This window comes from Lutra lutra, chromosome 11 (genome assembly GCF_902655055.1).
Source record: "Lutra lutra chromosome 11, mLutLut1.2, whole genome shotgun sequence".
Taxonomy (NCBI): Eukaryota; Metazoa; Chordata; class Mammalia; order Carnivora; family Mustelidae; genus Lutra; species Lutra lutra.
Window position 1 is genome coordinate 86028517 of NC_062288.1, and position 24302 is coordinate 86052818.

The 24302-nt window shown below is 37.3% G+C and overlaps 1 protein-coding gene across 5 annotated transcripts in view; it reads left to right on the top strand.

Moving 5' to 3' along the window:
* Positions 1-24302, top strand: part of NRF1 (nuclear respiratory factor 1) — a 145791-nt gene that overhangs the window by 46092 nt on the left and 75397 nt on the right. For 4 of the 5 annotated variants that reach the window (XR_007121419.1, XM_047694490.1, XM_047694488.1 and 1 more), the window contains exons 2-4: positions 5604-5835; positions 14191-14305; positions 17433-17559. Coding sequence is in view for 4 of the 5 variants with exons in the window: in XM_047694490.1 (XP_047550446.1) it covers positions 5613-5835; positions 14191-14305; positions 17433-17559 (465 nt within the window). In the remaining variant the exon portion in view is untranslated. The remainder of the gene's footprint in view (positions 1-5603; positions 5836-14190; positions 14306-17432; positions 17560-24302) is intronic. The other variant, XM_047694489.1, reaches the window with a different exon arrangement.

Here is a 24302-nt window from a genome sequence, read left to right on the forward strand (position 1 = left end):
AGAAAGGAATCACTCAGAGAAACCAAGGATTTTAGAAGTTTTCAAAGAAGGAAAGGGAGAGTTTTACAATGGAGGAGAATAAAAATGCAAGAAGAATTTTGCATGAATAGATAATTATGTTCTTTTTACTTGTAGCCATAAGGGTTATATCTAGAGGGCTTCTTCCTTTTTTTTTTTTTTTTTTTAATTTGGTTAACTCTAGATATGCAAAGCTGTATTCTCTTGCTTGCTGATTGAATTCCAGACTGGGCATGAGGGGTGCATTATACTAGTAGAGATTGTTATTGCACAGCTTAAACACTCAGCTTGTCAGTATGCATCAAAATTTAAAATACATATAATCTTGGGGCGCCTGGGTGGCTCAGTGGGTTAAAGCCTCTGCCTTCGGCTCTGGTCATGGTCCCAGGGTCCTGGGATCAAGCCCTGCATCGGGCTCTCTGCTAGGCAGGGAGCCTGCTTCCCTTCCTCTCTCTCTCTGCCTGCCTTTCTGCCTACTTGTGATCTCTGTCTGTCAAATAAATAAATAAAATCTAAAAATAAAATAAAATAAAATACATGTAATCTTGACAGAAATTTTACCTTTAAGAATTTAGTTTTTTAAATTAAAACATTTTTAAAATTTTAATTCCAGTATAGTTAACATGCAGCGTTGTATTAGTTTGGGGCTTACAGTATAGTGATCCAGCAATTCTATACATTACTCCATGACTCTTAATCCCTTTCCTGTATTCCCCCCAACGCCACCCCTCCCAACCATCTGTTTGTTCTCTGTAGTTAAGAGTCTGTTTCTTGGTTTGTCTTTTTCTTTTTCTTGTTTGTTTGTTTGTTTTGTTTCTTAGATTCCACATATGAGTAAAATCATATGATGTGTGTCTTTCTCTGACTGATTTATTTCAGAGTATTATACTCTATTTTTTTAAAATAAAATAATATGCAAAGGATTTTTAAAAGATAATAAGGGCTAGTTTTATGATTCTGCTCTATGATAGTTATGTATTCTTTGTAAAATAGTTACCACTGGTGTCAAGGATGATTTTTTTTTAATTGTGGGAAAATATATATAACATAAAATTTACCATCTTAGCCATTTTTTAAAAAATATTTATTTATTTATTAGAGTGAGAGCCCATGTATGTGTGAGTAGGTGGAGGGGCAGGGAGAGGGAGAGAAGCAGACTCCCTACTGAATGTGGAGCCTGACATGGGGTTTGATCCCATGGCCCTGATCATGGCATGAGCCAAAATCAAAAGTTAGACGCCTGGGGCACCTGGGTGGCTCGGTCAGTTAAGTTTTTGTCTTTGGCTCAGGTCATGATCTCAGGATCCTGAGATTGAGCCTGGAGTGGGGCTTCTTGCTTAGCAGGGAGTCGGCTTGTCTTTCTTTCCCTCTGCTCCTCACCCAACTCGTGCCCTCTCTCTCTCAAATAAGTAAAATCTTTGGGGAAAAAAAATTTCCTCTTTAAAAAAAAAAAAAGATTCTCTTTCTCTCTCTCTCTCTATGAAGATAATGAGAAGACAGGCCAAACTAGGAGAAAATAGTTGTAAAAGTCAGAGACACAAAGAACTCTTAACACTAAACAATAAGAAAATGAACAACCTGATTAAAAAATGGCAAAAGACCTGAACAGACACCTTACCAAAAAGTTAAATAGGTTACATATAAGCATGTGAAAAGATGTTCAATCATATCATTAAGGAATTGCAAACTAAAACAATGAGATAATACTACACATCTATTAGAATGGATACAATTCAAAACACCAACACCACCAAATGCTGATAAGGGTATGGAGCAACAGGAATCTTCATTTATTAATGGTGGGAATGCAAAATGGTATCACCACTTTGGAAGACAGTTTGGAAATTTATTACAAAACTAAATATATTCTTACTACACAATCCAGCCATTGTGCTCCTCGGCATTTATCAAAGAAGTTAAAAACTTCTGTCTGCCAAAAAACTTGCACAGATGTTCATGGCATATTCATAATTGCTAAAACTTATAAGTAACCAAAATATCCTTCAGTAGGTGAATGGATAAATAAACTATGGAACATCAGATCATAGAGTATTATTCAGCACTACAAAGAAATGAGCTATCAGGCTATGAAAAGACATGGACAAACCTCAATTGCCTAGCTAAGTGAAAGAAGTCAACCTGAAAATGCTATATAGTGTGTGATGGCAGCAATATGAAGTTCTAGAAAAGACAGAACTATGGAGATGGTAAAAGAATCAGTGGTTGCCAGGGATCAGGGGGAGGAAGAATTGATAAGTGGAGCACAAATTTTGTAGGGCAGTGAGACTTCTGTGTGTGACACCATAATGGTGGAAAATGTCATTATACGTTTGTCTAAACCCACAGAATGTAAAACACAAAGAGTGAACTATAATGTGAATTATGGGATGATAATGATATGGCAGTGTAAGCTCACCCATTAGAAAAAATGCATGACTCTGATATGGGGGTTATTGATACTGGGGGAGGCCATGCCAGTGTGGGGGTGGGAGAGGTACATGGGAAAATTATACCTTCTCCTCAATTTGTCAATTATACCTCAGTAAAGGCTTAAAAAAAAATTCTGACACATGGTACAATATGGATGAACATCGAGGATACTCTGCTAAGGGAAGTAAATCAGGACAAATACACTTATATGAGGTCTCTATGCTAGTCAGATTCATAGACACAGACAGTAGACGGGTGATTGCAGGGGGCTGGGAAAGGAAGGGAAACTGAGGGATTGCCTCACAGGTACAGAGCTTCAGTTTTACAAGATGAAAAGAGTTCTGGAGATTATACAACAATATGAATGTATTTAACACTACAGAACTATACACTTAGAAATGATTAAGGGGCGCCTGGATGGCTCAGTCAGTTGGGTGTCCAACATTTTTTTTTTAAGATTTTATTTATTTGATAGAGCGCAAGAGCATGAGTGGGGGGAAGGGCAGAGAGAGAGAGGGAGTGTGTTTACTACTGTGTTTACTACTCTGGGTCTTTTGCCCCTCCATATAAGCTTTATTTTTTTTTTTTAATTTTTTTTTTTTAACTTGTTTGACAGAGAGAGAGAGAGAACATAAGCAGGGGGAGTGGGAGAGGGAGAAGCAGGCTCCCCTCTGAGCACAGAACCCAATGTGGGACTGCTTCCCAGGACCCTGGGATCATGACCTGAGCTGAAGGTAGACGCTTAACAGACTGAGCCACCCAGGTGCCCCACCATATAAACTTTAAAATCAGTTTGTTGTTGTCTATAAAATAACTTGCTGGTATTTCATTTGGGATTACATTGAATCTATGGATCAAATTAAGACATCTTGACAATATTGAGTCTTCCTATCCATGAACATGGAATCTGTTTCTATTATTTAGGTCTTCTTTGATTTCCTTCATTAGAGTTTTGTAGTTTTCTTTATATAAGTCTTGTCCATATTTTGTTAGATTTATACCTAAGTATTCTGGTTTTTTGCTTGCTAATGGAAATGGCATTGTGTTTTAAATTCAAATTCTATTTGCTGGTTTAAAGCAATTGACTTTTGTGTATGAACTTTGTATCCTGCAACATTGCTCTAACTCACTAGTTTCAGGAGGTTTTTTGGTTCTTTTGGATTTCCTATATATATATAATCATGTCATCTTGAACAAACACAGGGTTTTTTTTTTTCTTCCCAATCAGTGTACCTTTTTATTTCCTTTTCTTATCTTCCTGGACTAGCTAGGACTTCCAGTACACTGTGGAAAGGAGTGGTGAGAGGGACCATCCTTGCCTTATTCCTGACTTAGCAGGAAAGCTTCTAGTTTATTGACATTAAATATGATGCTAGATGTAGATTTCTTGTAGTTTTTTTTGTTTGTTTGTTTTTAGAGAGAAAGAGAGATAGAACATGAGCAGGGGAGGGGCAGAGGGAGAGAGTCTCAAGCAGACTCCCCGCTGAGCGTGGAGCCTGCCACAGGGCTTGATCTCATGATCCTGAGATCATGCCTGAGCCAAAATGAAGAGTCAGATGCTTAACCGACTGAACCACCCAGGTGCTCCAATTTTTTATAGATATTTAAAAATTGAGGCAAGTAAATTATTCTCTTCTAAGTTTGTATTCCTTTTTCTTTCTTTCTTTCTTTCTTTCTTTCTTTCTTTCTTTTTTTTTTTAAGATTTTATTCATTTATTAGAGAGGGAGAGAGCACAAGCCAAGGCAGAGGGAGAAGCAGGCTCCCTGCTAAATGTGGTGCTTGATCCCAGGACCCTGGGATCATGACCTGGGGTTGATGCTTAACTAACTGAGCCATGTAGGTACCCCTGTATTCCTTCTTTTTAAAGGCTGAATACTATTTTATTATGTATATATCCACATTTTGTTTACCCATCAATCCATTAGTGGATAGTTGGGTTGCTTCCACCTTCTTGGCTATTGTGAATAATTCTGCTATGAACATGGGTGTACAAGTAGCCCTTTGAGACCTTTCTTACAGTTTTTCTAGGTATAATTGCTGGATCATATGGTAATATTTGCATTTCATTGAGTTTATTGAATATTATATACAAAATTTTATATACAAGAATATTCATTGCACTGATATTTATAATAGTGAAAATTTGGAAGCAGCCTTGCTACTTACCAGTACGTGATTGGTTAGATAATCACAGTACATCCATACAATGAGGTATACTGCAGCTGTTTAGAAAGGTCTGTGTGTTTTGACAGGTCAGAATATCTAGATAGATTAAAATATGAAAAAAAGAAAATTGTAAAATGATATGTGTAATATGAACCTTTTAAAAAAATAGATTATTTATGAGAGAGAGAATGGGAAGGGTGAGGGGCAGAAGGAAAGGGAGTAGTAGATTCCCCACTGAGCTGGGAGCCTGATGTGGGGCTCAATCCCAGGACCCTGAGATCGTGACCCAAGCCAAAGGCAGTTGCTTAACCGAATGGGCCAGCCACCCAGGCACCCTGTAAATGAGCCTGTTTTTATTTAAAATCACATGTATTATATGTATGTATATATGTATTATGTATGTATGCTTCAAAAAATTTTTAAAGGATAACAATTCTGTAGGCTGAGGGGGATGAGGGGATAGGTTATATGTGCAGTAGAAGAGCAGACCTTTATCTTACTGCATTACAAGTTACTGCATCATAGCAGGGTTTATAAGAGGCACAGTTTTTTATAAGCAGAAAAACCAATTTAAGTAATTGTATTTTTGGAAAAAATAGAGCTTGACTTCTGTTTATCTATGACTACAAAGAAAATGTTTTGTGTTTCATTTACTTACCATGTGTTTTTAGGTCTACAACACACATCACTGGGATCTTTTAAAGTATCTTTTTATTGTTATACATGGTATGAAGGATATATGTACGGTCTTGTGGCCTGACATATAAAATTAGCACAGTGACTTTCTATCAGAATGGTTTTACATAAGGAAAATGTTCTACCATTTTTGGATCATACTTGAATGGTGCTTTCCATTTCCTGTGACTTGGTGTGGTGTGGTATGTGGTGAAATTGTAGGCTTTCTCTGCTCTTGAGGAAAATATTGCTTAGTTTAAGCACTGTGTTACACTGCACACTGAATTCTGTTCTTTGCCTTTTCTTCTGACAGTAGATCTTCATGGAGGAGCACGGAGTGACCCAAACTGAACACATGGCTACCATAGAAGCCCATGCAGTCGCCCAGCAGGTACAGCAGGTCCATGTGGCCACCTACACTGAGCACAGTATGCTGAGTGCTGATGAAGACTCACCTTCTTCTCCTGAGGACACCTCTTACGATGATTCAGACATACTCAACTCCACAGCGGCTGATGAGGTAACAGCCCATCTAGCTGCTGCAGGTAATGCTGTTTGGATCAGAAGCTCTTCATTTTTTTTTGCTTAACCTCTGGTTTTGTGCATATCTGCAAGGACCTCGGATGCAGACATTCTCATATATATCTTCAAATCACATTTTCAGATTTTTTAAGCCTTGCATTTATAGCTTATGCCTATATTCTACTGAGACTTAAGATCTAGAGTGACATACTATTAATGATATGACTTTGGTTTTGTTTTTTCATTCATTCCAACAGTCTTTTGACTTCTTACTAAAACATTTAGTCCATTTACATTAAATGTAACCACTGATATATTTAGGTTTTAATTTATCATGTTTACTGTATGCTTTCTCATGTTTACTGTATGCTTTCTCTTCATCCCACTTACTCTGTGATTACTTTTCCTTTGTGTTTTGGAGGGACTGAAAAGTTTACATTTTTTTTTTCTTGTTAGTTTGAAAGATATACACACTTTTCCTATTAGTTATACCCTAGAAACTATAATACATCCTTAACTTATTTCAAAGTCTTCTGGAATTGGTACTTTTGTCCTTTTACGGGATAATGCAAGTTTCTTAGAACACTTGAATTTTATTCTCCTCCTTCTGACCTATACGCTATTGTTATTCTGTGTATTATTTCTTCATATATTCCAAGCCATACAAGACATTATTTTTGTTTTATACTTAGTGTTCATTTTTTCCTTCATATCCAACTTGCCTTCTGAGAATTTTTCTTCTGTCTAAAGATAACATTTAGTATTTCCTTGAGCATGGATGTCTCTCAGTTTTTTTATTGTCGGAGGATGTTTTATTTAACCTTTAGTCTCAAAAGGTGTTCTCACTGGGTATAGAATTTTAGGTTGGCACTTATTTTTTCTCCCTCACATTGAAGATTCTGTTCCCACTGTCCTCTGGTTTCCATCCTTGCTTTTCAGAATTCAGCTGTTTCATTCTAATAGCTGCTCCTTTGAAGGTTATCTCCCACATAGGTCCCTCCTCCAACTGTTCTTAAGATTTTCTCTGTCTTCCGCTTTTTGGTTTTTGTGTGTGTGTGTTCTGGTTTTGTGATATAGCTGGTTTGGGGCTCCTCATTTATTCTGTTTAGGATTCTTTAAACATCTTGAATCTGTGGATTGATGTCTTTCATCAATTCTGGAACATCTTAGTCACTAGATTTTTTTTTTTTTAAGGTTTTATTTATTTATTTGAGAGAGTGAACACAAGCAGGGGTGGGAAGGGTAGGAAGGGCAGAGGGAGAAGGAGAAGCAGGCTTCCCACTGGAGGGAGTCCAGTACAGGGCTCGATCCCAGGACCCTGGCATCATGACCTGAGCTGAAGGTAGACCCTTAACCCATGAGCCATGCAGGTTCCCCTTAGTTATTAGATTTTGCTTCTGCTCCATTCCATCTTTTCCTTCTGTGACTCCAATTAAATATGTTAGTTTTCTTCATTGAATCTTTTATGTCTCTTATCCTCTATTCTATATTACCATCAGTTTGTCTCTTTATGCTTCACTGTATGTCATTTCTTCAAACTGTCTTCTAGTTTACAGCTGTGTCTGAGGTGATCTAAATCTGCCTACTGAGGTACTAATTTTAGTAATAGTTAATAGTTTCATTTTTTAAAAAAGATTTTTATTTATTTGACAGAGAGAGAGAGATCACAAGTAGGCAGGGAGGCAGGCAGAGAGAGAGGGGGAAGCAGGCTCCCTGCTGAGCAGAGAGCCTGATGTGGGACTCGATCCCAGGACACTGAGATCATGACCTGAGCTGAAGGGAGAGGCATAACCCACTGAGCCACCCAGGTGCCCCAATAGTTTTCTTTTTTTCTTTTTCTTTTTTTTTTTTTTTAAGAATTTCTAGTGTTTTTTTTCCCTTCTAAATCTGTACTATTATCATTTCCAATTGTAGTAGAAAAAAGAAGTTTTTTTTAAATCTCTGTGAGTGAAGTAAGCATCATGATTTTACAATAAATTTGGTAATTCTATCCTCTGAAGTGCCATAGGGTCTTTTTCTGTTATATGTTGATAGTGCTGTTTCTTGTTTATGTTTGTTTTTCTTTTCGTATATTGGTTATATTTAAATGAGTGCTGGATGGTGTGTTTGGAAATTTATTTTTAGAAATAATTTGGGGTCTAGAATAGTATTATTGCCCTCTAGAGAGGATTTTTGTTTCCTTCTGCCAGCTGCCTAAGGACACTAGCAATCCTGGATTATCTTAATCCAATTTAAGGTTTGAGATTTTCTGGGCCACTAAATGACTTAAAGCTGGGCTATATTTTGTACCATTCTCTTTACTATTTACATTGTGTACTTAGCACTATGTGGAAGACTACATATAAATCATTCCTGGATGGGGTTAGTATTGTATAAGGAACATTGATCTCAAAGATATTTAGGGAGAGTTGGGCAGTAAATAAATTATCAGGAATGGCCAAAATACTTTTTTTTTTAGTATGTACTGTATTTAAGGAGAAGACAAATGTGATGACAAACCACCTTATTACTCTCAGTTATTATCCACTGTGTCTTTCTGGAATTGTAAATTTAAAATAAGACTTAGTAGTAGAACACATATGAGATGTTTGTAAAATATATTTTTGAAACATTTATACTTCCCAGAAGAGGGCATCCTAACATAATGAATGCAGATCAACCTCTTTCCTGGGAAGGGAGATGCTTTTGAGACACAGTTTTGCTATATTACCGTACTGCATTGTCATAGTGTTAAAATTAGGAAAAGACTTCAATCTAACATTATCAGTGGCAGATGTGGAAACTGAGGCCCAGCTGGTAGAAATGATTTACCCTTTAATCATTCAACAATTATTGAAGAATTACTGTATGCTCTGTATCACTGTATATAGATACTATGAACAGGACAGGCAAGAGCTTGCTCCTGATGTAGCTCACAGACCAATGGTGGGAGAAGGGTACAAATAATAAAGTAAAATAATTTCAAAAAGCACTGAATACTCTGGAGGAAATAAGGTGAATGAAGAGGGAAGGGAAGGATATTCCTACTTTTTCTAATCCTATTCTCTTCTCTCCTTCCACTGAGGTAACCACTATTCTAAATTTGATCTTTATCATTCTCATGCACTTCTTTTATTTCTGCTGTATACTTATGTATCAATAAGCAATACTTAGCATTGTTTGGCATGTTTTAAATTTTATTAAAAAATGTCTCTCTATAGCATTGTTTATCCCATTCGGTATTATTTTTTTGAGATCCATTCATGTTGATAATGTGGCAGTATGTTTTTATTTTAAGTGTTATTTGGAATTCCATTCATTATCTGAACATGACAGATATTGGTACAGCACTTAGGCTGTTTATAAGTTTTTGCTATTACAGTAACTGCAAATGAAAATTATTCTATCTTTTCTTGTGCAAATTGTGGGAGTTTCTTTTGGTTTTCAAGCTCTTGACAGTTCCCATAGTGATACATTTTACATTGTGATCTGGGATAAATGAATGTACATATACTTGGAATAACAGTTTCTCATGGAGTAATACTTACCCTCTGCCATGACACACCCACTGATATGTCCTAGTATCTTTCACTTTATTCCATTTTATTAAAACAAACAAACAAACAAAATATTCATGAACCACCAAAGAACAGAAACCTGCAGTTTGAAAATACTGCTGAAGGTTATAACCAGAAGGAGAATGAGAGGGCAAAGATGGGTACATTTTCAACTTTACTAAATATTCCAAATGTCTTTCCAAGTCACTTTATTAATTTACATCCCCACAAACAGCATGCTAGAGGGCCTGTTGCTTCCAGTCCTCACCATATTTGGAACTGTCAATTGTTTTTTGTTTTTGCTAGTCTGATGAAATAGAATCTCATTGTCCGTTTAATTTGCTCATCTCTGAGCTAGAAGTTCCAGCCAGTGCAGGAAGACAAGATAGAGTGTCGTTTCAGACTATTGAAATGACTTTTTATTTACTATTGCTTTTCTTCTTCTGCATATTTCCTCTTTATGCCTTTGTCTAATCAGGTTGGTTGTTTTTTCTTGTTGTATGAGTTAATTATATATATTTTTTATTTTATTTAAAGATTTTTATTTATTTATTTTGAGAGAGAGAGAGAAACAGAGTGAGAGAGAGCATGAGAGGGGAGGTCAGAGGGAGAAGCAGACTCCCCATGGAGCGGGGAGTCTGATGTGGGACTTGATTCCAGGACTCTGGGACCATGACCTGAGCCGAAGGCAGTTGCTTAACCAACTGAGCCACCCAGGCATCCAATGATATATTTTTTGATACTGTTCTTTTCTGGATAATATGCATTTCATTTATTAGTATCTTCATCCAATTTGTTGACTACTCCTTCCCTCAATTTTTTATTATTTATTTTTGTCCATAAAGGTTTAAATTTAATTGTGATATTTATCAGTCTTTTACCTTACTGTTTATCCTTTTGGAGTCTTTTTTTTTTTTTTAAGATTTTATTTATTTGACAGAGAGAGAGAGAGGTCACAAGTAGGCAGAGGCAGGCATAGAGAGGGGGAAGCAGACTCCCTGCTGAGCAGAAAGCCTGATGCAGGGCTTGATCCTAGGACCCTGAGATCATGACCTGAGCCAAAGGCAGAGGCTTAACCTACTGAACCACTCAGGCCCCCTATCCTTTTGGAGTCTTATTTAAGGAATTCTTACTCCTGAGTTCATAAATACTCTAAAACAGTTTATTGTAGAAGTTACAAAGTTCTTTGTTGTTGTTTTAATTTAGCTGTTTAATTCACCTGGAATAATATTTTTGTGTATATGATATAGGGATCTAGCTTCATTATTTTTCCATACAATCGTTTGTTCCAGTACCATATATTTTTTTTCAGTACCATATTTTTAATAGTTCATCCTTTTCCTACCTCTGTCTTTGACACAGGAAGGCATTTGTGAACTCTTAATTCAGTTGCATTGGTTGGTTTGTCTATCCTTCAGCCGGTTCCATACTGTCTTAATGACTGTAGCTTTATAGTAACCACTGATATTTGATAGGATGAGCACACCTTTTAAAATTCTTGAAATTCTTCACAATTATTCTAGTGATTCTTGACCTTTTGCACATCCATTTAAGTTTTAGTATCAGCTTATCAATTTCCAGAAAAACCCATCCTGGGACTTTTATTTGAATTGTATTGAGTTTATAAATTAATTAAGCACCTCTATTCATAATAGCCTAAAACTGGAAATTACCCGAACATCTATCAGTAGGATAATGGATAAACTGTGATTTATTTATACTCTGGAATATTACTCACCAATAAAAAGGAAGAAACTTACTAACACATACAGCAGTGTGGATGACTCTCAAGAACATTATTCTAAGTGAAAGAAACCTCACAAAAAAGAATATATATGGTATGATTCCATTTATTTGAAGTTCTAGAATAGACAATGCTAAAATAGGGTGAAAAAACCAGTATTGTAGGTCCTTTTGAGAGATTGGGCAAGAACTGACTGGGAGGAGACATGAGAGAACTTTCTGTAGTGGTGGTATTGTTATATGTCTTGATAGAGATTGGTTATCATTAGTGTCTACATTTGAAAATGTATGGTATGCTTACACAAAATTCAATGTACACTTAAGATTGGTACATTGCATTATATGTAAATTTTACCTCAAAAGAAAAAATTGTAAAGAAATACTGAACTCTAGCTAATGATATTCCTACCAAATATTTAGGTGAATCGTACTGCAGTTTACATGCATCAGAATAAGAAATGATATGGACTAGTGAGGGGGTAGAAAGATGAATGGGGTGCGTGGCTGGCTCACTAGAGCATGCGACTCTTGATCTCAGAGTGGTGAGTTCAAGCCCCATGTTAGGTGTAGAGATTATTTAAAAATTTTTTTAAAAGTCTTAAATTAAAAAAAAAGATGGATAGATGCATGTGTTAAAATGTTATGGTAGAGTGGTAGATACATAAATGTTCACTAAAAAATTCTTTTAACTTTGCTCTATATTTGAAAGTTTTAGTTCTAAGATGTTGGACTCTTACAAATCAATAGCATAAAAACAAATAAGCTGATTTAAAAAATGGACAGAGGACTTGAGTAGACATCTCCCTAAAGAAGATGTACATATGGCCAAGAACCCTATGAAAAAGATGTTCACATTATTAATCGTCAGGGAGATACAAATCAAAACCACAGTGAGATGCTACCTGACACTTGTTAGGATGGCTCTTCCCAAATAACAACAAAGGATAAATATTAGCAAGGATGTGGAGAAATTGGAATCCTTATATGCTATTGGTGGGAATATAAAATGGTGCAGCCTCTATGGAAAACAGTGTAAAGGTTCCTTAAAAAATAAAAAATAGAAGTGCCCTATGCAATTCCATCTCTGGATACTTATTGAAAAGAACTGAAATCAGGATCTCATAGAGTATTCACATTCCCATGTTCATTATTCACAATAGCCAAGATGTGGAGCAACTCAAGTGTCCATTGACAGATGAGTGAATAAAGAAAATGTGGTGTATATAAAGAATGGAATATTATCCAGCCTTTAAAAAGAAGGAAATCCTGCCATATGCAACAACATGGATGAACCCAGGGTATTATGCTAAGTAAAATAAGCCAGTTACAGAGGACAGATATTGCATGATTCTACTTATATGCGGTATCTAGTCAAACTCCTAGAAACAGAGGTAGAAGGGTAGTTGAGCTGGCGACTGGGGTGTGGAAATGAGAGTTGCTCTTCAACAGGTATAAAGTTTCAATTATGCAAGATGAATAAGTTCTAGAGATCTTGCGTACAACATTGTGCCTATCTTTAGCTGTTTGTACACTTAAAAAATTAATACGGTAGATCTCATATTAAGTGTTCTTATCATAGTTAAAAAATTAAATACTGGAAAAAATCTTTCAATGGGATTTTTTTTTCATCTACCAGCTGTTTATGATGGAAAGGTTAAAATCATTCATTTAGGGGGCCTGAGTGGCTCAGTGGGTTAAGCCTCTGCTTTCGGCTCAGGTCATGATCTCAGGGTCCTGAGATCGAGCCCGGCATCGGACTCTCTGCTCCGTGGGGAACCTGCTTCCTCCTCTCTCTCTGCCTACTTGTGATCTCTGTCAAATAAATAAATAAAATCTTTTTAAAAAAAAAGTATAAATGAATGCTTTTTTTTTTTTAAGATTTTATTTATTTGACAGAGATCACAAGTAGGCAGAGAGGCAAGCAGAGAGAGAGGAGGAAGCAGGCTCCCCGTGGAGCAGAGAGCCCGATGCGGGGCTCGATCCCAGGACCCTGGGACCATGACCTGAGCCGAAGGCAGAGGCCCCAACCCAGTAAGCCACGCAGGTGCCCCTCATTTATTCTTTTACTTGCTCTGGGGCTCTTTAGAGGAGTTTATTTAAGTCAGACTAAATAACGTGTAGAGAGATTTGTCTAGATTTTCAGGGAGACTTATTTTAATTGAGCCCCTTAGACCATATATAACATATATGCCAGGGCAAGTGTAAGTAGTTAAACTTAATTTTCATGTAAGCCTTTCATAGGGTTTACAAATAAGGTTAAAAGTGGATCATCTGCTTAAAAAGGGAAAGAAAAAAAAAGGGAATGTCCTTGATATGTTGAGATTCCATGAATCAGAGACTCCAATAATTCCTTAGGGTCTACCCTTTATTTTAATAATTAGTTTCAGGGCAAGCCAGACTGACTTTTATTAACATTTTTTCTTTAGAGTGGGATAGTTTTCATCTCTTTCCTGCCAGCATGCTTTCATCAGTTTAACATTGTGGTCAACAACTCCATTTTAGGCACAATTCTCAGATATATAAGAAAAAAAATTTCCAATTAAGATAATACTCCTCCACCTCTTCCTCTTTTGGGTACGTTGTTGTTACTATTTGAGTTCCAAGCATGAGTGATTATCTCTGACTTCCTTAACTTGACAGTGTTTTGGGTAATGGAAAGAGGGGCACAAAGATGGAAATGAAATTTGAAATCTGTGATTATTTTCTTTTGGCAAGCTCTTCCTCTCAGTGTTGCAATGTCATCTAGCACCTGTGAGAATATCGGCTTTGCAGTATGGGCCTGCTGGCAAAACAAAACAAAACAAAACACAACATTATATACGATTTAGCTAGTGTATGGTGGTCCTACACCATACACCATAGTGTATGGTGGTGTATGTAAGTCGATCACTTTTTCAGATTCATTGCAAGTTTTATTGGTAAATGAAAATATGATTTGTTTTGAACAATAGCAAAGTATGTTGATAATATCAGGAATATTCTATATTTACTGAGAATGTATTAGGAAATAAAGACTACCTTTTTTGTACCTTTAATTGTTTTCTGTCTCATAGAGCTAACAGGCTTTGCCTGCTCTCAGCACATGCGTTATTATTTCAGGTCCTGTGGGAATGGCTGCTGCCGCTGCTGTGGCAACAGGAAAGAAGCGGAAACGGCCTCATGTGTTTGAGTCTAATCCATCTATCCGGAAGAGACAGCAAACACGCCTGCTTCGGTGAGGGCTCCCTTCTCCATATTGTTGCTGTTTCTCCAATGCTTCATGGTGTGGACGACAGAATTAGAACATACATTACTAGGTACACTGAGGAAACCAAGTTAGGGTCCTTGATGGCAGAATTAGACTTGAAAGTACTCCTATAGAATCAAATAAATGAAACTAGAAATGATGAACAGATGTAGAATATCACATTATTTCATTCTGAGAAAATTTTTATGCCTGCACTGTGCCAGACATTGTTCTAGGCCTTGGGAATACAACTGTGAACAAAACAAATTCCATTAAGGAGTTTATATTCTAGTAGAGGAAAAAATAAAATAAACACTCTGTAATATATCAAATGATGATAAGTACTATGGAAAAAAAGAAAATGTAAGTAAGGAAAGGAGTAAGGGAAAAAAAGAAAAGTTTGGGGGGATATAGTAGTTTCTCTTTTTTTGGTAGGGATGATCTGGGAAATCCATTTTGACGGGCAGCCTCTGAACAGGGAATTACTGATGTCTAAAGGAAGATCTTTCCAGGCAGGGAGAAGAACAAGAGGAAAGTTTCTGAAGTGGGATGGAATGTGATGGTCATGTTTGAGGAATAGCTAGGGAAAGAATGACAGGAGATGGAGTCAGAGCAGTAGTAGTGAGCCACATCATGGGGTCGTTGGTCTAGTAGAAGGGCTTTGACTCTTGTTCTGAGTGAGATGGGAAGTCAGTGAAGGCTTTTGACCAAAGCAGTGATATGGTCTGATTTATGTTTTCAGAGAAACCATTAGGCTACTGTGTTGAGAATAGAGTTTGAGTATACCAGAATGGAAGAAGGAAGAAAATTAGGTTATTGTAGTAATCCAGGCCAGAAATCATAGGGTCTTAAAACCAATATTGCAGTAACAACGGTAGTAAGAGGCGGTCATCCTGGGTGTATTTCAAAAGTCAACCCCCCCCCCCCAAAGTCAACTCCAACATGATGGATTGGCTGTGGGGTGTGAGAGCAAAAGCAGGAATGAAGGGGACCTCAAGATTTTTGGTCTGATTATTGGAAGGGTTGAGATGACACTTACTGGAAGAGAGGAGCAGGTATATAGGAATGAGTGAGGGTAAGGCAGGTAGGTCTGTGATACCTCTTAACCATTAAGTGGAGAAACAGTAAGCAGTTGATACGTGAGTCTGAAATTCAAAGGAGAGATCTTGCTGAAAATGTCCAAGTTTTAGATCTTATCCAAGACTCTGAGACTGGAAGGTCTTGGTGGAGGTCTTGACCGGAGGTCACCAAGAGAGTGAATGCAGACTCAGGCCTAAAACACTCTAACTTTTAGAGATTGGAGAGACGAAAGGAATGAGCAGAAGAGTCCAGGAAGCTACCAGTGAATTGGGAGGAAAATCAAGAGTGCAATATACTAGAAACCACGTGCGAAAAGCATGTTAAGAAGGAGGGTGTGTGGGGGCGCCTGGGTGGCTCAGTGGTTTAAGCCGCTGCCTTTGGCTCAGGTCATGATCCCAGGTCCTGGGTTCGAGCCCCGCATCGGGCTTTCTGCTCAGCTGGGAGCCTGCTTCCTCCTCTCTCTCTGCCTGCCTCTCTGCTTACTTGTGATTTCTCTCTGTCAAATAAATAAAATAAAATCTTTAAAAAAAAAAAAAAAGAAGGAGGGTGTGTGATCAGCTCTGTTCAGTGCTGCTGGCAGGTTGAATAAGATGCAGATTGACCATTAGATTTAGCACCATGGAGGTCATGATTGAACTTGGCAAGAGCATTTCCAGTGGAGTGGTAAGGCTGAAAGGATTGGGGTATCTTCAAGAGAGAATGGGAAAAGAAGAATTGGAGAGTGTGAATATAGACCATTCCTTCAAGGAATGCTGTCAAATTTCTTGTTTAGCATATGGTCCTTTGCTGAAGAGTTTTTTCTGAGGAGTTTGTAGGTTGTAGGGAAAGATTATCGTGCAGCGATAGTACATGGGGACTTAATATTTGATGGTTGCACAATGTGCATTCATACAGGATAAGAAATTTTGTCTATAAAATGTTCCAGAAGATTTTTTCTTATAGTGTTTTAAATACATCCAAAATTTCTAGGTGTTTATTGGAATATTGAATCCAAATGGAGTGCCAGCCCATGTGAATGATACGTTACAAAAGCTAGAAAATAACAGTTTATACTAAGAACAGAAGAGGAAGATTATAAGAAACTGAAGAAAAAAACCCAAAAAGTACTGATTGGAAGCTTTCAGCAAAGTGTTTATATACCAACAGATAGGCAGTTCTCATTTCCTTTCATGATGGGATAGGCCAGAATAATTAGAACATGTTATATATAGACATGTCTTTGCTATAAGTGGCGTAGGCATGACAGTACATACTTTTGGAGAAAGGTGGAAAACTAGATATGTTCACTTTGTTTCATTTGAATTAATTACTCACCAGTCTCTGGAAAGAGTAGACTATGTTCCCAGAGGATTATGGAATGTAGAACTTTAAAATAATGTCCCATGATTTCAGAGGAAAAGCCCAGCGTTTCTATTTCACCCATTGTTGATACACTTTAAAAGGCTCTTTTACTTCTTCCTCATTTGTAAAATATTACAGAACCGAGAATTATTATCTATATGCAATGAAAATCTAGAAATGACAACATTTTTGAAGTCGTATTTCTGGATAAATCTATGTCAGTAAGACATAAACAATGACTACATCAGTCAAAGAAATTAGAAGCAGATAATTTAGGCCCCTTTATTAAGAATGGAGATAACATGATAATGTCTACAAGAAAATGTCTCAGCAGTAATCTTTTTTGTTATTATAAGTTGCAGTAAGAGAAAACCCCTTTAGCGTTGCTAGGATCAGGAAGAATTATACTCTCCCTGTTCAACATTGTGTCATGGCTGTGTCCTGAAGCAGACTTACAGCCAACCCTTCCATCAGTGAGCTAGTCATTGGTCTTTAGGACAAAGGTATGCACATTTTTCTGCTGAACAGGATATTCAAACTCACACTCCCCTGTTCACATTTCGGGTAAAACAACAACAACAACAACGATGCATCTGATCAGAGTAAATTGTCTCAAGTCAAAGTAAATTTTCTGTGTCATTCTAATTTCTCTCTTCCTTAACCATTTTTATTCTCTTTTCATTGTCTAATTCAGGAAACTTCGAGCCACATTAGATGAATATACTACTCGAGTGGGACAGCAAGCTATTGTCCTCTGTATCTCCCCCTCTAAACCCAACCCTGTCTTTAAAGTGTTCGGTGCAGCACCTTTGGAGAATGTGGTAAGAAAACTCAGCTGTGTTCTCAGAGACTCACTCTTGCTTTCTGTGGGTTGTTTGTTCTTTTGATCCTCTGTCTAGTACTATAGCTGTTACTTCTATCCTCCTCTTGTCCGCGGGTGGGAGTGGGACTGGTTTTCAAACCACTGTGTATAGATCAAAATAAAAACGATTATTTCTATTTGTACTTACTGTAGCAAGATAGTCTACGCTCTCAGATACGCCATCTGAGAGATGCCTTATATCTGTCAGCCCAAGGCGGGTAAAGATGGTGTTATGTTTGTTAAGAAATGAACACCACAGGATTTTTTGGTGTTTTTTGTTTTTTGTTTTTTAATTTAAAGTTCTTTAGTTATTTAGTTATTTATTTAGAGAGACAGAGTGAGAGAGAGAGAACATGAGCAGGGTAAGGGGCAGAGACAGAAGCAGACCCCCTGCTCAGTAGGGAGCTGGATGTGGGGCTTGGTCCCAGGACTCCAGGATCATGACCTGAGCCAACGACAGACACTTCACCCCACTGAGTCACCCAGGTGCCCCAAGGATTTTATAAGAAAATTACTGATTTATGTCAGAAACAAAATGGGAGATAATTCTAAGATGTAAATTTCATGAGGCAAACCTCAGGAACCATTTTACTGATTTCTGATATTTGAGTTGCATATTTAAAATCTCTTGCATTTCTTTGAAGAATTTATTTGACACTCTGCTTCAATTTTGAAATACAGTTGAATATTTTGATCACCTTACTATCTGTAGCTAAGTTTCTAAAGGTAGTATTTTATCTTTGCATACTTACACTAAGTGAACTACTTTTTCTCTGGCTTTGAATAACTTTGAATCGTTAGTAGAATAATGGTCTGTCCAGATTTAAATTGCATTTTATTTTTATTGGGATAAAGTTTATTAGCTGAAGGGACATTTATTGGATTTCTTCCTTATCGAATGTAGACATTTCAGGAGTTTAGAACTGATTAGTAAGCAATTGAAATTTTGTTGGTTTTGCTGGTTTTTTTTTTTCACATGCAAATGTTGTGGTTCTTTTTCAACATTTTTGGATTTCGTTTTGAGTTTGTTTTTTTTTAAAGATTTTATTTATTTATTTGACAGAGAGAGATCACAAGTAGACGGAGAGGCAGGCAGAGAGAGAGAGAGAGGGAAGCGGGCTCCCCACTGAGCTGAGAGCCCGATGTGGGACTCGATCCCAGGACCGTGAGATCATGACCTGAGCCAAAGGCAGCAGCTTAACCCACTGAGCCACCCAGGCGCCGCTCGTTTTGAGTTTTACCAAAAATTCCTGAGGCCCTAGACTTGGGGTGCATATTAGGACCTTCCCTTAGAAGAATATGGTAGAAGATTTCTAGTTCAAAATGGTGCCTGACAAGCTGTCCTTAGTGTCATGATGTTCACCAACATGAAATCTGGGCATGTCTTCTTTTTTTCAGTATCAAATATTTAAAATAATTTTACTACTACTAATAGTAATATGATTTGTGAAAAGGACTCATCTAGAATACTCAGAAAATATCTCCGAAAATTACTCTCTAAAAGGAGACGTGCGTGGCTGGCTCAGCCGGTGGAACATGTGACTCTTGTGTATTACTTAAAACAAAATCTTTTTTTAAAAAACCCAAGAAACAAAAGGAAAGTTTGAGAAACGTTGGAGTCTTCCATATGTTATAAAAAGATATAGACTCTATGAAACAAACAGTCATATGGTAAACTAGACAGAAAAAAAAGCAGTAGATATTTTTTCATTGACTGACATTTCATACACATAGGCTAAAGAATAAATACCAGTAGAATTAGAAGCAGAATGTTTCCCCTAAAACATTAAAGAGGAAAAAAAAACAAGTCTATATAAAAGATTTAAAAAAGAAAACACAAAGTATAGAACAAAATAATATAAGTGAAACCAATATGTAGATCATAAATATAAATGGATTAACTCCCTTTGAGAAAGACAAAGATTTTCTTTCAGAGTGGAACAACAATAATCCAAACCAAAACCCAACTGTATTTAATTTATGTGTCATACACACAGTGATTCACAGATGTTCAAAGTAGCTGCAAATGATACCATTAAGAAAGTGAAAGGAGGGGGCCTGGGTGGCTCAGTGGGTTAAAGCCTCTGCCTTTGGCTCAGATCATGATCTCAGGACCCTGGGATCAAGCCCCACATCGGGCTCTTTGCTCAGTGGGGAGTCTGCTTCCTCCTCTCTCTCTCTGCCTGCCTCTCTGCCTACTTGTGATCTCTCTCTGTCAAATTAATAAATAAAAAATCTTTAAAAAAAAAGTGAAAGGACAGTTCACAGAATGGGTGAAAATATTTGTAAATCATACATCTGACAAATAACTTGAATCCATGTAAAGATCTTGTAGAACTAAAAATAAAAAGACAGCCCTCTTTAGTTATTTATGTAGTATGCATGCACAGCAGCAGGGAGGGGCAGAGGGAGGTTAGAGAATCTCAGGCAGGCGCCACAAGTCGTGTGGAGCCTGTCGCAGGGCTGGATCTCACAACCCTGTGATCACAGCCCAAGCCAAAGTCAAGAGTTTCACTTAACTGGTTGAGCCACCCAGACACCCTAAGCCCAATTTAAAAATGGTGAAGATTCTGTCATTATTTGAAGATGACATCCTACTATACTTAGAACACCCTGAAGACTCTATCATAAATCTGTTAGAACGGATAAATGAATTCAGTAAAGTTGCAGGATACAAAATTTATATACAGAAATCTGTTGCATTTTTATACATTAACAATGAATTAATTCTACTTCCGAAACCAATAATGCACTGTATGTTAACTAAGTAGAATTTATATAAAAATAATGAAGTAGCAGAAAGAGGAATTAAGAAAATACTTCCGCTTATAATTGCACACAAAAAAAATAAAATACTTAGGAATAAACCTGACTGAGGTGGTGAAAGACCTGTATTCTGAAAAAAATACACAACAGCGATGAAAGAAATTGATGACAACACAAATGGAAAGATATTGTATGCTCATGGATTGGAAGAATTAATATCACTAAAATGTCCATATACCCAAAGCAATCTACAGATTCAATGCAATCCCAATCGAAATATCAATAGCATTTTCACAGAAGTAGAACAAATAATCCCAAGATTCATAAAAGACCTCAAATATCCAAAGCAATCTTGAGAAAGAAGAAAACAGCTGGAGGTATCACAATCCCAGATTTACATAGTTTTAATCAAACGGTATAGTACTGGCACAAAAATAGGCACAGAGATCAACAGAATATAATAGAAAGCCCAAAAATAAACCCACCCTTATATGGTCAATTAATCAATGACTATGGAGGCAAGAATGTACAATGGGGGAAGGCTAGTCTCTTCAAAAAATGGTGTTGGGAAAACTGGACCACTTTCTTATGCCATACACAAAAATAAGTTAAAAATGAATTAAAGACCTAAATGTGAGACCTGAAACCGTAAAACTCTTAGAAGAAAATATAGGCAATAATCTCTTAATACATTGGCCTCAGCAACCTATGTATGGATGTGTCTCCTCAGGCAAGGGAAACAAAAGCAAAAATAAATTATTAGGACTACACAAAAATAAAAAGCTTTTGGACAGCAAAGGAAGTCACCAACATAAGAAAAAGGCGATCTACTGAATGTGACAAGATATTTGCAGATGATGTATCTTTTAAGGAGTTAATATCCAAAATACATAAAGAAGTTACAAGCTCAACAGGAAAAAACCCAAACAATCCAATTAAAAAATGGGCAGAGGACTTAAAACCTACAGATGGCCATCAGACGTATGAGAAGATGCTCAGTCTCACTCATCATTAGGGAAAGGCAAATCAAAACCATAATGAGATATCACCTCTCACCTGTCGAAATGCCTAGTGTCAAAAAGACAAGAAGGGCACCTGGGTGGCTCAGTTGATTAACCATCGGACTCTTGGTTTCGGCTTAGGTCATGCATGATCTCAGGATCATGAGATCAAGCCCCACTTTGGGCTCTGTGCTCAGCATGGAGTCTGCTTTCTCCCTCCCACCCTCTCCCCCTCTGTTCCTCCCCTCACTTGTGCATGCATTCTCTCTCTCCCAAAAATAAATAAAATCTTTAAAAAAAAACTAACAAGTGTTGGTGGTAATGGGGAGAAAACAGAACACCTGTGTACTGTTGGTAGCAGTGTAGCCACTATGGAAAACAGTATGGAGGTTGTTGCTTAAAAAATTAAAAATAGAAATGCCATACAGTTCAGTAATTCCACTACTGGATATTTACAGAAGAACATGAAAACACTAATTCAAAAAGATACATGTACCCCTATGTTTACTGCAGCATTATTTATAGTTGCCAAGATATGGAAGTAACACATATGTCTATCCATAGAGAGTGGATAAAGAAGAGGTAATGTTACTCAGCCATAAAAAACTGAAATCTTGCCATTTGTGACAACATAGATGGACCTAGAGGGTATTGTGCTAAGTGACATAAATCAGGCAGAGACAAGTATCATATGATTTCACTTACATGTTAAATCTAAAAAAACAAAGCCGGGGGCGCCTGGGTGGCTCAGTGGGTTAAGTGGGTCATGATCCCAGGTCCTGGGTTCGAGCCCCGCATCGGGCTTTCTGCTCAGCAGGGAGCCTGCTTCCTCCTCTCTCTCTGCCTGCCTCTCTGCTTACTTGTGATTTCTCTCTGTCAAATAAATAAATAAAATCTTTAAAAAATAAAAAAATAAAAAAACAAAGCGGAAACAGGCTCTTAAAATACAGAGAATTGGCAATTGGGAATTCCCAATTGGCAATTCCCAGAGTGGGATGGTGGGGGATCAGCAAACAGAGGTAAAGGGGAGTGGGAGGTACAGGCTTCCAATTATGGAATGAATAAGTCATGGAGATGAAAAGTACAGCAGAGAATATACTCGGTGTTATCACAATAGCATTGTATCATGACAATAGCTGTACTTGTGAACGTAGCAGAATGTATTGAGTTATCAATCACGATGTTGTAACACCTGAAACTAATGTAAGTTGTGTTCAGCTATACTTCCAAGTTTTTTAAAAATGACAAAGAATCTGAATAGATACTTCTCCAAAGAAGATAGAGGAATGGTCAGCAAGCACACGAGCAGTAATGATAAATAGTTATTAGTATTAGGGAAATGAAAATCAAAACCAGAATGAGACACTACTACATACTTACTAGGATGATTATAATAAAAAAAGTAGACAACAATAAGTGTTGTTGAGTATATGTAGAAATTAGAACCTTCCGTGCATTGCTATTGGGAAAGTAAATGATGCAGTTGCTTCAGAAAACAGTTTGGCAGGGCGCCTGGGTGGCTCAGTCATTAAGCGTCTGCCTTCGGCTCTGGTCATGATTGAGTCCCACATCGGGCTCCCTGCTCAGCGGGAAGCCTGCTTCTCCCTCTCCCACTCCCGCTGCTTGTGTTCCCTCTCTTGCTGTGTTTCTCTCTGTCAAATAAATAAATTATACCTTAAAAAAAAAAAAAAAAGAAACAGTTTGGCAGTTTCTTAAAATCTTAAAAGTAGAGTCACTACATGACCCAGCAATTCTACTCCTAGGTTTACTCAAAAGAACTGAAAACAAAGCTTTATATACACAATGTCCATAGCAGCAAAACTTATACATAAAACTTACACACATGTTCTTAGCAGCATTATTCTTAATAGCCACAAAGTGAAAACAGCCCAAATGCTCATCAACTGATGTGTGGATAAATAAAATATATTATCTACAATGGAATATTATTCGTCAGTAAGAGGGAGTGAAATACTGATTTTAAAAAACTACAACATGTGGGGCACCTGGTTAACTTGGTCAGTTACGTGTCTGACCTCATTCAGGTCATGATCTCCAGGTCCTGGGATCGAGTCCTGCATCCAGCTCCCTGCTCAGCAGGGAGTGTCTCTTTCTCTCTCTCTCCCCCGGCCCACCCTCTCCACTGCTCATTTTTTCTCTTTCTCTCAGATAAATAAATCTTCAAAAAAAAAAATACAGCATGGATAAACCTTGAAAACATTTTGATAGGTGAAAGAGCCCAATCACAAAAGACCACATGTTGTATGATTCCATTTATATGCAGTGTCCACGATGGCAGATCTATGGAGTAGATTAGTCATTGCCAGATTGGAAAGGTGGGAGAGAGGAATGAAAAGTGACAGCCAGTGAGTGCAGAGTTTATTTTAGGGGGATAAAAATGCTCTAAAATTAGATTATGATGATGCTTGCACAACCCTACATATATACTTAAGAAGGTTGAATTGTACACTTTATTTTTTTTTAATTGTACACTTTAAATGATGAATTGTATAGTCTGATAGGCTGAATAATGACCCAAGGATATCCAGATCTGAATACCTAGGATCTTTGTGTGTTACCTTGTATGGCAAAAAGAACTTTGTGGTGATTAGGTTAACAATCTTGAGATGGGTCGATTACCCTGGGTTATCTGGGTATAGCCTACGTCTAACTACATTGTCTTTATCAGAGGAAGACAAAGGGAGATTGATAAAGAAGTAGAAGATACATTGGTAGGAGTAAAAGGTTGGATGCAGGGAAGGGGGGAAAGGGTCAGGAGCCAAAGAATACAGGTTAGAAGCAGCTAGATGAGGCAAGGAAATAGACTCTCTCCTAAAGCCTCCAGAAGGACCAGCCTTGCCAAATACCTTGATTTTAGCCCAGTGAAACTAAGAGAATGAGTTTCTGTTGGTTTAAGCCACCAAGTTAATGATCA